General features: G+C 51.1%; 1 protein-coding gene and 1 non-coding gene across 2 annotated transcripts in view; one reads left to right on the forward strand and one right to left on the reverse strand.

Annotated features, from left to right (window-relative positions):
• The window catches only part of CRYL1 (crystallin lambda 1), an 81,958-nt gene extending 68,416 nt beyond the window's left edge, over nucleotides 1-13,542 (reverse strand). Inside the window, exons 1-2 of the mRNA XM_036831477.1 lie at nucleotides 13,403-13,542; nucleotides 5,939-6,046 (exon numbers count right to left, since the gene is read on the reverse strand). Of these exons, the coding sequence (XP_036687372.1) occupies nucleotides 5,939-6,046; nucleotides 13,403-13,452 (158 nt within the window). The 5' untranslated portion in view covers nucleotides 13,453-13,542. The remainder of the gene's footprint in view (nucleotides 1-5,938; nucleotides 6,047-13,402) is intronic.
• Nucleotides 3,808-3,933, forward strand: LOC118884480. Its single transcript, XR_005017311.1, has one exon. It is a non-coding gene; the product is annotated as a small nucleolar RNA SNORD22 (small nucleolar RNA).
• Nucleotides 13,543-16,826: the final 3,284 nt, after the last annotated feature.

Below are 16,826 nucleotides of genomic sequence, written 5' to 3' on the forward strand. Positions count from 1 at the left end.
TGCAGGCCCAGGCTTTCCACAGACTAGGGCCAAACTCATTCGAGCTCAGAGATCACCAAACACACAAGGCAACGAAGGGGAACAGGTTTTTTCACCCCAAAATATGCCACCTTGGCATAAGGATTGTTTTGAGATAAAAGCAATCAAAACCCAGCAGATTCAGGAAAGGCTCTTTCCTTCCCCCTCAACTGCCTAAATTTACATTGGAAAGGGGGCCTGGGTCAGAAGACACAGTTTTACCTGAGAAACCCCTGCACAACAGGGCAGCCTTTGTTATCCCAAGGTCTCCTCTCCTTCCTGGGAAAGGCCTTCCCTCCTCTGTATCCTGACGTCCGGCCCAGGCAAGATTTATAGAAGCCTCAGCTGCCCGGCTAAGCCTTGTGAGTCCTAATGGCTTTAGGGGGCTCCCCTATGTACGTAGTTACATCTGTTTTTCTCCTGTTAATCTGCCTTATATCAATTTAATTATCAGACCAGCCAAAGAACCTAGGAGGGAAGAAGGGGACATTTTTCCACCCCTACCGTGATAAACCACCGCAAACTTTATTTTTCTTCTTAGCCCCTACTACTACTGTGATATTGTGACTTACAATAAGAAAGATGTAGTTGGTCTTCACAGAGCTGGCACAGAACTCCTAAAAACTCTTGGAATTTCCTGTGAAGACAGCAACGAAGGTGTCTTTTGTTATGTTAATGAGGTGACTTCTGAAAGCACCTCAGGATAGGGGCTGGTTGCCTGTGGCACCATCCCAGGAATTACAGCCGTGCCCCTGACCTGGGGGCGGAGAGTGAGTTCAGTCACCAGCGGGCAATGATTTCGTGGATTTAATCAACGGTGCCTAAACGATGAAGCCTCCATAAAACCCAAAGACGGGGTTCAGAGAGCCTCCAGGCTGAGCAGGTGGAGATTCGGGGGTGGGGGGTACCCAGAGGCAGGAAAACTCCACGCCCCTCCACGCGTCCCCTGTGCCTCTCTTCATCTGCATGTTGATTCGTAGCCCTAACACCGTTGGTAATGAACCAGAAATCTAGCGGGTAGCTAGTCTCCCGGGCCCGTGAGCCGCTCCAGCCAGTTAGGCAAACCCAAGGAGGGGGGCTGTGGGGAACTCTGATCCACAGGGCGGGGGCACAGGTGACAATTGGGCTTAATTGGCGTCTGGACTGAGGGGCTCGCGGGACCGAGCCCCTCACCTGCGGAGCCTGATGGCATCCCAGAACTGAGCTGAGTCGTAGGACGCGCAACCGGGGTCGGAGAACTGCTTGGTCTGGGAAGACCCACACGTCAGGAGCGGGAACCGGAATCTCAACTATTAAACATGTGGGTGGGGCTTCCCTGGTGGCGCAGTGGTTGGGAGTCTGCCTGCCAATGCAGGGGACACGGGTTCGAGCCCTGGTCCGGGAAGATCCCACATGCCGCAGAGCAGCTGGGCCCGTGAGCCACAATTACTGAGCCTGCGCGTCTGGAGCCTGTGCTCCGCGGCAAGAGAGGCCGCGATAGTGAGAGGCCCGCGCACTGCGATGAAGAGTGGCCCCCACTTGCCACAACTGGACAAAGCCCTCGCACAGAAACGAAGACCCAGCACAGCCATAAATAAATAAATAAATAAAATTTAAAAAAAAAAAAAAAAAACATGTGGGTGGAGCAATTCTTGTGTAAAGGGCCACATAGGGATATTTCAGGCTTTGTGGCCACATGAGGTCCCTGTTACATACTTTTCTTCTTCTTTATTTTATAACCCTTAAAAGTGTAAAAACCAATCCTAGCTCACGGGATACACCAGACACACCGCAGCCCGGATCTGGCCAGCCGCCTGGTTTGCCAGAGCTGATGCTGAGACACCAAGCATGCCAGTGACCCCTCTGGGACCGTCCGCCGCCCTCCGCTCCCCTCCCCTCGAGGTTCGGGGTCTTAGTCTGTTGTGTTCACCGCTTAATCTCCAGCCTCCGTGCCCAGCACACAGGAGGTTGATCAGTCAGGGTTTTTGAATGAATGAAAGTGGGAATAAGTCAGGAAAGAAATGTTTTTTTACCGCAAACTCCCCAGTGATTTCTGCAGTGGAGGCACGGGGGATCCTCCCAGATCTCCCCGAGTTCCCTTTACCAGCCCATCCCCCCAGCATGTGAATTCTTCCGCTGCCCCCTCCCTCAGGGCACCACCCTGGACCCAGAAGCCTGGGAGTCACACCCAGGCAGGAGTGTGAAAGCAGCTCCCGAGCCTCCAGGGATTAAAAACTCTGCAGAGCACTTAATGCTCCAGGACTCCAATGCAAACTCGCTGAGGCTGGATCTCCTCCCAAAATCTTACCTTCGTCTTCCTTATCCCGACCCCAATCCCTCACTGGTTTCTCCCAGAAACACTTTCTTAATAAATCACTGGCCCAGGAATCTTTGTCTCAGGTTCTGATTCTGAGGAACCTGATCTAAGACAACCCCAGGTACTGGAATTATCAGATATATAATATAAAGCAATTACGTATTAAATCCTCAAAGGTTTGAAAAATGGAACCACAAACAATCAGCAAACAATGAGAAACTATTAAATATGAGCAGGGGGCTTCCCTGGTGGCGCAGTGGTTGAGAGTCTGCCTGCCAATGCAGGGGACACGGGTTCGATCCCTGGTCTGGGAAGATCCCACATGCCGCGGAGCGACTAGGCCCGTGAGCCACAGCTACTGAGCCTGCACATCTGGAGCCTCTGCTCAGCAACGGGAGAGGCCGCGATGGTGAGAGGCCCGCGCACCGCGATGAAGAGTGGCCCCCGCTTGCCACAACTGGAGAAAGCCCTCGCACAGAAATGAAGACCCAACACAACCATAAATAAATAAATTAAAAAAAAAAAAAAAAAAGAATAAAGGCAAAAACGAAATCTTTAAAAAAAAAAATGAGCACGTATATTTGGAAAAGAAGCAAATAGAACTTTTAAAATGGAAGTTTAATTACTGAAATAAACTCAGTGGATGGTTTAAATAACAGATTAGACACAGCTAAAACTAGAATTAGTAAACTGGGAGAAAGATCTAAAGAATGTACCCAGAATGTCCTGCAAAGACAGAGGGAGATGGAAAGTTGAAAGAGACTTTAAAAGATCTGAAGGCTAGAATGAGTTGGTTCGATATACATATAATCAGAATCCCAGAAGGAAAACAGACCCAGCAATCTCACACTTAGGTATGTACCCTGTGGACACTCTTGCACTTAAGCACCGGGAGACATATGAAAGGATAATAATGCAGCATTGTTTACATTAGCCCCCAACTAGAAACAGCTATGACGTTCATCAGGATAAAATATAAATAAATAACAGCAAAGTCACACAGTAGAATATTATATAGCAATGGACATAGGTGTACTACAGCTATAAGCAATGACATGGGTGAATCTCACAAAAATATTTTTATAAAGCACAAAAACAAGCAAAACTAAACCGTATATTGTTTAGGGAAACAAATATCTGATACAACTTTTTTTTAGGCAAGGTAATGGTAGATACAAAATAAAGGAAGATGGGGGTCAGATTCAAAAGGTGGACACAGGGTATTGATAATACTCTAGACCTCAAGTTCATGAATGTTTGTTTTATTCCAGTCTTGATAAACTAGTATAAGTGACCTGTTCTTTTGTATATATTTAACATGGAAAGTAATACTTGCAGAATCTCTATAAAACAAACAGTATAGAGAAATGTTGAAAATGCCTGTCCTTGGCATGTCAGATAAACCACGGCTGGACTCTGTGTCCTACTATGTCTTTGAGTGGGTTCCTGACCATTCACAGACCTAAGTTTTCTCATAAAATACGGCAGTAACTTCCCAGTGAAGAAACATTCACACGTCTTACCTCCTGCCCTAGTCCCAGAGCCTGTAAAGGTGAACCCACTGGGGCTGGCTGGGGGAGAAGAGGAAAGCTTGTTCCACATGGAACTGTCTGAGGGATCGTAAGAATTTCTAAACAAGGCAAAGGAGGGAATAAATTACTGGTTGAAAAATCAGTTGTTGTTTTTTTTTTTAGGTCTGAAGAAAGAACAAAGCACACATAATGGAATCCAACTCTTGGAGGATATCAAAAATGGAATTTTCTTATACAACCTACCTGTTCAAATTAGGATACAATCATTTCAGCCTTTCTAAATAAAAGTTTTGTTTTGTTTTGTTTTGTTTAAAAAATGGGCTTCCCTGGTGGCACAGTGGTTAAGAATCCACCTGCCAATACAGGGGACATGGGTTCGAGCCCTGGCCCGGGAAGATCCCATGTGCCACGGAGCAGCTAAGTCCATGTGCCACAACAACTGAGCCTGTGCTCTAGAGGCCGAGAGCCACAAATACTGAAGCCCACGTGCCTAGAGCCCGTACTCTGCAACAAGCGAAGCCACGACAATGAGAAGCCCGCGCACTGCACCGAAGAGTAGCCCCTGCTCGCCGTACCTAGAGAAAGCCGCACACAGCAACGAAGAACCAAAGCAACCAAAAATAAATAAATAAAATAAATAAATTTATTTAAAAGAAAAATACGGCAGTAACCTCCACCCCATGGGGTTCGCTATGAGAATTAATGCAGTAAGATTACTAGGCTATAAATAGCACCCTGGCGGGAAGGACTAGCTCTGTCTTGTTCATCTATGTGTCCCTGGTTAGTAGCATGTGCCTGGAACACAGAGGTCCGTATGCCAATTCCCCTTCCTTCCATACAGTACAGAACAACGCACTAGGGGGTGTTTAGTTTTACGGTGGTTTTGGTTTTTGTTTCTTTCATTTGCTTATGTTTCTCAGATTGATGTTTCATCTTGTCACTGGCTACATGTTACTCTATGTAAGAAGCAACTTGAGGGCTTCCCTGGTGGCGCAGTGGTTGGGAATCTGCCTGCTAATGCAGGGGACACGGGTTCGAGCCCTGGTCTGGGAAGATCTCACATGCAGCGGAGCAACTGGGCCCGTGAGCCACAGCTGCTGAGCCTGCGCGTCTGGAGCTTGTGCTCCGCAACGGGAGAGGCCGCGATAGTGAGAGGCCCGCGCACCGCGATGAAGAGTGACCCCCACTTGCCGCAACTGGAGAGAGCCCTCGCACAGAAATGAAGACCCAACACAGCTAAAATAAATAAATAAATAAATTTATAAAAAAAAAAAAAAAAAAAAAAAGAAGCAACTTGACTTCTCTGGGTTTTGGGTTCTTACCTGTTACACAACAAAGTTGGGCTAAGGTATATAATTTCTTGATGCCTATAGCCTGACATCATACCCTATATATTAGTCTTTTCAAAGAGTCGACAATGAAGCATCTTTTGTTACACAAAAATGCACATTCAAGTTAACGATCATGGCTATGCCCCAAAGGAGGAGAGTAACTCCCTAACAAACCAGGCCCCAGAGGGAACCATGATTAGTGACGGTATCTTGGGGGAGGGCGGGGCATGAACTAGTTTGGTTCTTCTGTCTTTGGACTCCCTGTTTTGGCCTTTTGCCTTTTGGTTCCTATTCGTCCTCTTCCTGGGATCGCCCCTAGAACTCCACCCTCTGCCGGCTTAGTGCTCAGCGTTTGCTAAGTCCACCTACTCTCATGCCTTAAACAATACTTGTCACAGTTAATTCTGGTCCTGCCATGTCAGAGCAACAGGTCAGAACAAACCTCAGGACCTCTGTTACTGAAGCGTAGGGTCCACACAGCTCCAGGGCGTGTGACACAGGAGAGCAGCTCACTGACTCACGCGGGCTGGAAGCTGAGGGTCTACACTCAGTTCCTCCACGTCCCTCACACGTCTTCACCGCCCTAAGTCCTGTCTGCTTTGGTGTGAATCCCGTTCTCCATCAGCCTGGCCTTCACCCGCTCCAAGGCTGCGACGGTAAAGGAGAGTGAAGTCGCAGGACTTACAGCCTTGAGGACACGGAAGACAAGACCACCTGAGGCCATGGGCTGCTGGCTTCCTCCGCAGGTGCAGTGCACTCACCTGATGCTGTCCAGGGCGTGTGTTACCTGCCGTGGCTCAACGTCGTACAGTTTCACCTTGAAGCCTGCGCTGGCGAAGAGCATTGCCCAGCTTCGCCCGATGAGGCCACTGCAGGGAGAGAAATTGAGAGGCCACCCGTTAGCTTGAAAACGGAGCGTTTCCATTCTTCCTGGCCCAGGAGGAAAGTTTCAAATCACACGGCACCCCATTCCTAAAATCTTTGATATCTTAAAACTACACATTCTGACAGCGGTATCTGCTTAAACTGTTGCTTCCATGCAAGAGCTCCTGAGACCTCACTCCAGGGCCCGTCCAGACCCCGCGGGGAGCATGGCTGAGACCAAAACCCCAGCAGGGAGGGGGCAGGGAGTCCAGGGGAAAGGCCCCCCTGGGGACCCCCAACTGACCACTGTCAGCCAAGTAACTGAATCTGAAGAACAGAGACAGCATTTTCCTTCTCCTCCTCCAATAAATAATTTCTGCTACCACCACCAGCACTTGAGGCAACATAAAAACTGTTCACATCTCGGGACTTCCCTGGTGGTCCAGTGGGTAAGGCTCCGTGCTCCCTACATAGGGGGCCCAGGTTCGATTCCTGGTCAGGGAACTAGATCCCACATGCAGGCCGCAAGAAGTCCGCACGCTGAAACTTAAGATCCCACATGCCGCCACTAAGAGCCGGTGCAGCCAAATAAATAAATATATTTTTTAATTTAAAGAAAAGAAATGAATGCATAGCGCCCAAACCTTGGTTTCTAATATCATCTCCAACGAAAGAAGCGGGCTCAGTGTCCCCCCCCCCCGAAGCATCCTCACTGAATCTGCAGGGATCCACCTCGACCCCCTGACGTCGCCCCATGGGACTTGGGGGGAGAGGGGGGCCAGTGCAAAGGGGGGTGCTCAGCTGTTGGCCTGCTGTGATCAGTGAAGCCCTCTGTCTCTGACCCCGAGCCTCTGTCGCCCCAGCATTTGGGGAACGGTAGCAAAGCGCATCATTAGTTTCCCAGTAGACGGAACAGACAGCCCACAGGCTTCACCATGGTGACTGTGTGAGCAGCTCCGGGGAAGGGGGGCCAGAGCAGCAGCCCGGGGACGGGCTCCAAGGAGGACTCTCCCCACTCCGGCCCCCCAGCCCTTCTCCCCCCAACTCAGCTAATCTACAGCCTAGCAGGCCTCCTCTTGACCAAAATCCTTCCACGGTCTCAGGCGTTCAGCCCCTAATCCAACCAGGCAGCCTGGAGCCTGTCTGGTTACAAGGTATCTCCGTGAAGCCACTGGTCCCAAATGCCGAGTGCAAACAACGAAAACCATCTCTACTCAACTTTGGAGCAGGGAGCAGCATTACGCAGCAGGCTGTACTCCAGATTCTTCCGCACTATGAAATAACGTAAGTTTACATAGTATGCACGTGCAAATTTTCTGTTAAACCCTCAGTGCCCTAGACCCGCACTGTCCAATAAGGTGGACCCCAGCCACATGCAACTATTTAAATTAACAAGAATTAAATTTGAAAATTCAGTCCATCAACAGCAGAGACCCGTTTCAAAGTCCTCAATGGCACACGTGATCGTGGCCACCACCTTGGACAGCAGGGGTGAACAGAACATTTCCATCTCTGCAGAGCGGTTCTAGAGCATAGGAGGGAAAAGGAAGCCCTGCAGAGCACAAGCCAGAGTCTGAACGAGATAGTCCTGCATGAAGACATCCTCGTCCTCTTCACACACACACACACACACACACACTCTCTCTCTCTCTCTCTCTCTGTCTCTCTCTCTGTCTCTGTCTCTCTCTCTCCAAGCTGCAAGGTCCAGGTAAAGGCCAGTACCATTCATGCTGGTCACCCCAGTTGACCCGCCAACAACTGGCTGGTCTGAAGCAGGATGCCCTGCAAGTGTAAAAACATACTGGATTTTGAAGACTGCCCAAAAAAAGGATGTAAACTATTTCACCAATAATCTTTATAACAATTATTCATTGAAACAATAACACTTTGGAAATATTACATTAAATAAAATATATTACAATTAATTTCACCTGTTTCTTTTTACTTTCTTAATGTAACTACTAGAAAATTTAATTATGCATGTGGCTTGTGTTTGTGGCTTGCATTGTCGGTCTAAGGGGCAGCAGCAATTTAAACGATGTCTAGAACTATAACTCAATCATTTATCCTTGTATTTAGTTTGGCACTGGGACACCTAGTTCATCCCCAGGCTGGGCTCACACAGAAGTCAGTCACATGTCAATCTCCCAGAGGCTGTGGTTCCTCATCCACAAATGCGCTGGGAGACAGACCTCATGCTACTGCTTCCAACCTTCCCATCAAAGATGTTTCACATCACTCCAGGCCGCCATGGTGCTCCTGTTTGAATACTGGCTGCCAGCTAAACTAACTGATCTTAATAACTTTGTTTATGGCTAAAAAATCAACAAAAGACAAATGTCCAAAAGGAAATAATATTTATAACAGATAAATACACAAAAAGTTCTACAAACTCAAAAGTAAAAGATGAACATGCCAAACAAAAGGGGGGAATCTGAATAAAGTATGTGAACAAATTAACTGGAAAACATACTTTACCGCCTTGGTTCAACGATAGCAGATAAAATCCCGCTGAGATGGCAAAGGCTGAGCACATGCAATGCTGGGGAGGTGATGCGGACGCCCCCTCACCGGCTCCCAGGCCTTTTACTTCCAGAATTTATCTTAGGTTAATATAAGCAATGCACAAAAATAGTTACTCATGGTAGAATTTGTACTAGCAAAAAAGTAAAAACGAACCTTCTAATAGTCAGAATTGGTTAAATAAATCATATACAGAAAAGGCAAATAGAGCAAATTTTTTAACCATTGTTGAATACAGAGGTGGGTATGTGGGTATTCTTTTTTCTGTATTTCAACTCTTCTGTGTTTGAGAATTTTCATAATAAAAAGTTGGGGAGAGATGAGTTGTATTCCATACAACAGGCATTAAAGGCAAAGTCAGTTTATTTTTGTTGTCGTGGGTTTCAAGGTCTGTATGGCCTATATTCCTCTAGAGGAGGGACCAGGGGCAGAAAGCCCACTTCTGGGGGGCCCCTCCCCCAACTGTCAGTCACCGATGACGTCACGAAGTGGACACCAGCACCCTGTGCTTGAAGAGGACTGAGCCCCCATCTCCTCAAAGCTGGGCCTAAACTATGGAAACTGTACGTCAGCGTCAGGTACTGGGGCTGAAAGACGCTAACGCTGGGGACACGGCGGTGGGCAGGCGGGGGCAGGAGGGCGGACACAAGTGAGCCCGTGCAGCAGGGAGTCACAGCCAGACCCCAGAGACAGGTGCAGGACCAGGTCACAGCCCAGGACGAAAGGGAGCCGGCTCACCGCTTTCCCACGGCTTTCTAGTCCCAGGGCTACCTTACTTTGGGCCCAGATACAATTAGCTTCCTGGCCTTAGAGCCAGTGACATCTTGCTAACTTTTCCTGAACCCCTACAAACCTGGGGAATAGAATGGGTCCTTACCGTTGTGACTAATGCCTTAAAGCAGGGGTCCCCAACCCCCAGGCTGCTGACCAGTACTGGTCCTCGGCCTCTGAGGAACCGGGCCACACAGCAGGACGTGAGTGGCGCGTGAGCGAGGGAAGCTTCATCTGCCGTCCCCCATCGCTCCCATTACCGCCTGAACCATTTCCCTGGAAAAACTCTTCCACGAAACCGGTCCCTGGTGCCAAAAAGGTTGGGGACCACGCCTTAAAGCTTCTAAATTCATAGATCTGAATTGGTATTTCAAAGGCTGCTGCAGATGAACTTTTTCTGTTACACAGCAGCAAAGCAGCCAGGGAGAAAAGTGAAGTAATAAAACTGGTTCAATTCTAATTTTATCGTTAATGGCACTTAGCTTTGAATAAGTCCACTCTAGACACTTTTTAAAGTACTTTTCCATTCTACAGTTACTTATTTACTGGGCAAAAGTTGAAGTAAAACAGTCTTGATCTCAGTTGGCTATGGAATATTTGCCGATAAGAGCTATTAAATATTTCTAAGAAAAGCATGTTTAGTGTTGAACTGACGACAGGCAGCTGGAGTGTCCTAGGGTTTGCTCTGTGCGTCTGTGTATATGCCTGTGTGTCTTGTGCTTTAATGCAGAAGTAGCAGGAAAAAATGTATGCCTCACAAAATTTCTTATAAAGAATGTACGTAGTCACCTCAAAGTAAAATTCTGGAATAAAATAAATGAAAACAAGTTCAGGGGATGCATAGCCTGCTATAAGACAACATCCTAGCAAGCCTTCCCGCTACACATCTCTGTTATAATAGCTCAAACATCTGTCTACTAGGACCAGGCATGAGGGACATACAACTGGTGATGACACAGTTTCCACCCTAAGGGGAGGGTCCCAGAAGCAGAACTTTTCCTGGAGGACTTGGTCCCTGAGCTCAGTCCTAAAGGAGTGTGCCCAGAAAAAGGGGACAGCAAGAGGGCACATGGGGCCCCAGTGAGACAGGCTGGGACCCGGGACCCTTTGCCGCGGTGCTTACACCTGCGTACACACCTCTCCTCAAGCTACAGATACAAAGACACTATAGGGACCTAAAAATAACTGCACGCATGAGCAGTGGGGACAAATTATGAACAAGATACAAAAAGACCAAAGACCCAACGGCCTCATCTGAGGTGCTGGGGGCAAAAGCAAGGCCCCGTGCATGATCGCTGCACACAGCACCACCGGGGGGCGGGCAGACCACTTGAGCCGCCCCTCTGGCGGACCCGTGGATCTGCCCACACCCCCGGCTCACGTCCCCACCCACACCCCCTCAGCACGAGTCCCAGTAAAGCCTTGCCTGAGTTTCTCCTCTGGCACCAAATCAATTTCTGCTGATTAAAGAGTCCAAGGACCTTGGCTGGTCACACCAGGAACACACGACCATGCTGGCCTTCCGAGACAGATCCTACCTTCAAAGCTCAAGGCCTAAAACCTCAGTGAACACAATGCAGTGTACATTGGAGCACTGAAGTCACATTTTGGCTCAGAAACACCGTGGTCTCTAAGGCAAGCTGAGGGCTACCAGATACGAAAGCCTGGCAACACCGCCAGGATGGCTTCGGGAGACCCATCTCTACTGCCATTTTGTAAAGCTGCCGTTTCCAGATTTTCCCCCTTTAATGTTCGCACAGCCCTGGACCCAAGGGGGTTTTCTCTCCTTTCTTAATTCTCCAAAAACACACTCTTACTCTCTCAGGCCCACTGCTCTGAAGGGGCTCGCCCTGCATGCTCTCAGGAAAGCCAAGTGCCCTGAGGAAGAGTGGCCTTTACGAAAAGATCAATGGAAAAGAACTAAATAGGGGTTGTATTCCTAGCGCGCACTTTTAAGAGGGAGTCTGGTAATTATTAAGAAAAAATGGAAAAACAATGGCCCAGTATGTTCCCAAAACTTTGAAATATGTATATTTTGGTCTGTTGAAATCCAAGAATGAAACTCAACCAGGTTTTAGCCAATTAATTCACACTCCCCAGGCCCATCTTTTGAATGGATGCCCCTTGGAATGACCCATGGGGTTGAGTGAGAGACAGAGAGAGAGAGAGAGAGAGAGACAAGGGGTACAGGAGGGGAGATGGGAGAGAGAAAGGGACCAGAGGGGAGAGGAGGGGACAGGGAGGAGGGAGGAAGAAGGGAAGGAAAGCAGGGCTACCGCAGAAGCAGAGGTGGCTGCTTTCGGAGGTGCTAAAAGTGTGGGGGAGGGACTTCCCTGGTGGTGCAGTGGTTAGGAATCCGCCTGCCAGTGCAGGGGACACGGGTTCGAGCCCTGGTCTGGGAAGATCCCACATGCGGCGGAGCAATGAAGCTTGTGCGCCACAACTACTGGGCCTGTGCTCTAGAGCCCACGAGCCGCAACTACTGAGCCCGTGTACCTAGAGCCCATGCTCCGCAGCAGGAGAAGCCACCGCAATGAGAAGCCCGCGCACCGCAGTGAAGAGCAGCCCCCCCTCGCCGCAACTAGAGAAAACCCGTGCGCAGCAACGAAGACCCAACGCAGCCGAGAAAAAAAACAAAGTGCGTGGGAGACAGGACTGTCTCCTAATTCGTGTGGTGAATGAAGTTCGCCAGCCCTTGTCTAATTCTTTTGTCAGCCTCCCTCAAGGAATCAGAAGTAAACTGACTCCCCATGGTAGCTCCTTCCCGCAAGAACCAGAGCCGGAGAAGGGCGCAGCTGACCCCGGAACGACAGGGTCTGGACACCGCTGGGCCACTTACACGCAGGCTTTCTTACATGGTAAATCCTAAGAGAAGCAGGCTCTGGGGCTGGGTACAGCTGAGGAGGAGGAGCCAACTGTCAATTAAACTGACTTTTCTGGTGGGAATGGACGGTGGGCACCGCTGACCCGCGAGTGGTCCAAGGGTCACCTGTACAGTCAACTCCAGACTCCACTCAACATTGTTGGGTGCCGGCAGGACACGAGTCCCAGACCGTGGTTGATACACACTTGACCCTGGACAAAAGGTGCAAGGCAAGCATAGTCACCATGCCCGGGACAAAGTACACTTTTTTCTGTATTTTATATCCCTTCAGGAGGCAGCCACACGCCCACGTGCCTGCAAAGGGCAGAGGCACAGGTAACTCCACTTCTCCATGTAAAGGAAGCTGACACAAAGCGTCCTGTCTCCATCCTCACAGGGCTCTAAGGAGACACCCGGACGGGGACTTGTTCTCAGGACGGGGCTGTGACGGGGGTCAGGCAGGCCAGCACCTCGGCGGCGTAACCGGACACTGAGCCACCCAGTAGGTGCGCCTGACGACCAACTGCAACTACCGACAAGTGGGTAGGCTGCTATGCTAGCTTACCAACGGAAGGGTGCACGTAGACGCCTTTCTTAAAAAATGAAAACAGCAGTTGTTTTACAAGAGGGACGGAGCACAAACCAGAAAACCGTGGATGGAACTTAAGCTGCTAGCCTGACACACAACTCCCGGCGAACCCGGATGCCCTCGGGATAGGGCGCCATCGCCACGCAGGAGGCGCGGATTCGGACCGCGCGGACCGCGCCCCCCGCCCCCAAGCGGGTTCGCCGGGTGACAGCCTCGGGCCGGAGCGCGCGAGACCCCCCCGCCGCGCCGGCCCCTCCGGCTGACCCAGACCCGGGCCCCTCCGCGCCTCCGAGCGCCCATCCCTGGGGCTGGAACGCGAGAGAACACCCTTGTGCGGACCCGCGGCCCGACAGCTCTGCGTCCACTCGCAGCGCCAAGCGCCACTGTCCCCGCTGGGGCCGCATCACCGAACTCAGTCCGCATCCGCATCGCGCTGCAGCCGGGCCGCGGCGCGAGCGAAACGGAGCCGCGCCCCGCAGTGCGCCCCCGCCCGCGCCCGGGCCGGCCGGGTCCCGGGAAGGCGCCGGGGCCACCGCAGCCGCGCCCCCAGCCCCCCCGGGCGACAGCGCCCGCGCCCCGCCGCCACCCTCCCGGCCGCGCGGGCTCGAGCCCTACCTGCCGACCACTGCCACCCCGCCGGGCGCCGAGAACGCTGGTGACGCCATGGCCCGCGCGGTGCCCAAGCCCACAGCTACAGCGCGCGCCAGCCGGGCACTGGCTCCGCCCGCCCCAGAGCCGCGACAGGGCCCGGGGGCCCGGCCCGTGGGTGGGGCGCGGGCGGAGCCTCCACCTCTCCACGCCCCGCAGGCGCGCAGTGCTCCGGGCCCGGCAGGCGGGGCGCTTAGCACGGCGTCGGGGGAGGGGGGCCGCTTGGCCTGTCGCGGGCGCGCGGAGCATCCGCCTCCCCTCGTTCCGGGGCGCGCACGGGCGGAGCTGCCGGGAGGACCACGTGGACTGGACGCCCTGGGGTAGAGCAGCCGCTTCGGGCTCCAGGAACTCACTTTGTTTTGGCCATTTCCCAACGGCGCCCCTAAAGTCGGTGCACGGGGAGGGGACACCTCCAGACCAGGACAAGGCGTGACCGCTAAAGGACCCCGCAAACTTATCACTAGAATCCCCTTCCCGTGTGAAGACATTAGCACCACTTCCGTCCACACCAGCTCAGGGCCTTAAGCTGAGTACAGTTAGTGCTGAGTTCACACTGGCAGTTCGTTTCTGGGAAGACCCCGCCTTTCTCCGCAGATGAGGCCGAGGCCCAGCAGCCTTGGGACAGCAGGCAGAAGAGCTGGGGGCGGGGGGCGGGGCGTCCAGCAGGCTGGAAGGCTGTGTGTCCTCCTACCAAAGGCCTAGCTGGTTTCTGCTCCAGGAGAAGGAAACGTCACCGCGGCAGCCCTGGCTCTTTTTGGAAACGGACCGGAGGAAAGGGCATCACATGTCCCGTGACAACTGTCTGCACAGCACAAACGGGGACACACCGGTCATCCAGGTCAAGACGATTAGGCAGCTGTCGAGCGGAAACGCGTGACACTGAGACTCGGGTGACGCACGGAGCCCTTCCTCTGTCTTCCCCGGTCAGGAGCGAAAAGAGGAATGTCAGAGCCAGAGCAATTTCACAAGTTATCAATACACATTTGAAAAGGCACTCAACTCACTTTAGAGAAGAGAATGAAAAGTTACACAACAAAGATGTCTTTCGCCCATCAGACTGGCTGAAATTATGAAGACTGATAATGTTCCCAAGTCGGCAATGAAGTCTTTCAGAGGCACACCTCTTTCCTGCACGAATGCTACAGTGCTACGTAGTTGGGAGAGCGTCAGGTGCACCTGGTGCTGAGGGTACCGGACTGCAAGGCTTCCCCAGCCCAGGTCTGAGCGGTTTCCGTAGCCACACAGGCAGCAAGCCGGTCAAGGCGCGTGCAGAGGGCGCTCCCTGTAGGGCGCGCACCCTGTAGGGCGCGCTCCCGCGGTGGCAGCAACTGGGCTGTTCGCTGCTCTGCGGTGCTAGCTAGCTCTTTGCTAGGAAGGTGCTGGTCCCTAGACCCGTGGCAGTTACCGGAGTCGTGAAAAAAGGCAAAAATCGAAAACAGTGCTCAGCCTTTGTTTTTCAGCGAGCCGTTACAGGGGCAGCGCACAGCCCAGGCAGCAAGGGCGGCCCCGGGAACTACACTCAGCATCTCAGCATCAGATGCCAGAGCTCTGCACTGTGTCTGTGAGCATCTGTGCTGCATCTCCATTTACTTTGTGCTCCCCTTACCAAGACGTGTCCTAAGGTAACTGCTCCTTTGATTTACCCATTTCGGCTTATGAAAAAAATTCATAGGAACACTCTACTTCCAGATAGCAGGAAACTCAGACCTGTGATTCAAGTTACATGTGACTCGAGAAAAGACTAATCGACTCTGTAGGGACAGGAGATGAGTGGCTGTCTGGGCCTGGGAGTGCAGGGGACGCCTCAGGAGGGGCACAAGGGAAATTTTGCATCGATAGAAGTATTCTGTATCTTGATTATGGTGGTTGTTACACAGGTGTATAAATTTTCAAAACTCATTGAAATATACACTTAAATGAGTGTATGATATTATATGTAAGTTATACATATATACCTCGATAAAGTTGATTTGGGGGGGGAGTAGGATTTTGGAGGATTTATATCCTTCGAGAATAAATGTTTGGTTCACCGCACCCCTCTCCCACCTAGGGAAAAAAACACCACACAAAACCTTGATCAGCTGAGATGCTGGATGAGGGTACACTTGCAACACATAGTTGGAAAAAGAAGTCATAAATATTATGTTCTTCTGACCAGTAACAGAGGTGGTGCATGTTGCAGCCCTTCATTTTTTCTTATTTTTTTTTTTTTTAAATTTTATTTATTTATTTATTTATTTATTTATGGCTGTGTTGGATCTTCGTTTCTGTGCGAGGGCCTTCTCTAGCTGCGGCGAGCGGGGGCCACTCTTCATCGCGGTTCACGGGCCTCTCACTATTTCGGCCTCTCTTGTTGTGGAGCACAGGCTCCAGACGCGCAGGCTCAGCAATTGTGGCTCACGGGCCTAGTCGCTCCGCGGCATGTGGGATCTTCCCAGACCAGGGCTCGAACCCGTGTCCCCTGCACTGGCAGGCAGACTCTCAACCACTGCGCCACCAAGGAAGCCCCCATTTTTTCTTATTTTTATCTGTGTGTGTGTGTGTGTGTGTGTGTTACCTAATTTCTTTTGCTTCCCTCCTCCTTTTCCTTTATTATTTTATGTAAGGGCTGTTGGTAGTGTGTAACGTTGTAATTTAGTCATTAGGTCACAAAATCCTCAGGTGAGACTTAAACAAATCAGACACGGACACCAAGAGTGTTGCCCAGAGATGGGTGCCATGACTCTTAGCTCTTGCTTTTCTTCCCTTTGGGGCGAGAGGGTTAAGGCCTCTCTGTGGGAGAGAGAACTGCATCTTCCTAGGAGAAAGCATAGCCTTCACTGCTGTGACAGAAAAGGTCAACCATGCTTAGAAGGGTATTTAGACTGTGCCAGTTATTATTAAACTGCTGCCTCTCTGCTCCACATCCACCCTTCTGTACATATTCTGTTGTGTGACGCTGAAGCTGGCTTCCTGCGACAGTCTACCAGCAGGGGGCTGGAGAGAACACACGGGGGAAGTCGGCTTGCTGATCCTCCTAGTGTGGCCCTAACAATCCCCCGGGTGACCTCCGCTGGCTCCTCCTCCAGCTTTGTGACCTCCCAGGCACAGCCTCTCACACCCCTCAGAGGCTCCACTCCCCCCCAGGCCCCTCCTCTGCTGGTCCCCAAATCTTCCTGCATCCCTGAGTCCCAGGAGTAGCGGCCCTCCTGACGTTCTGTGTGCTTTTCAGTCCAAGAATGACAGAACAAATTCTCCATATTAAATTCTCTGTTGAGTGAGACAGATAGATAGATAGATACTCTGCTGAAATTTCTAGGGTGGTTTCTGTGTTTCAGACTGGAATTTTGACTTGCATAAATGTTGACAGCTGGTGTGTATCAATCAATTCTATTGGAACCCAGGTTGTCTG

The sequence above is a fragment of the Balaenoptera musculus genome, chromosome 18, assembly GCF_009873245.2.
Source record: "Balaenoptera musculus isolate JJ_BM4_2016_0621 chromosome 18, mBalMus1.pri.v3, whole genome shotgun sequence".
NCBI lineage: Eukaryota > Metazoa > Chordata > Mammalia > Artiodactyla > Balaenopteridae > Balaenoptera > Balaenoptera musculus.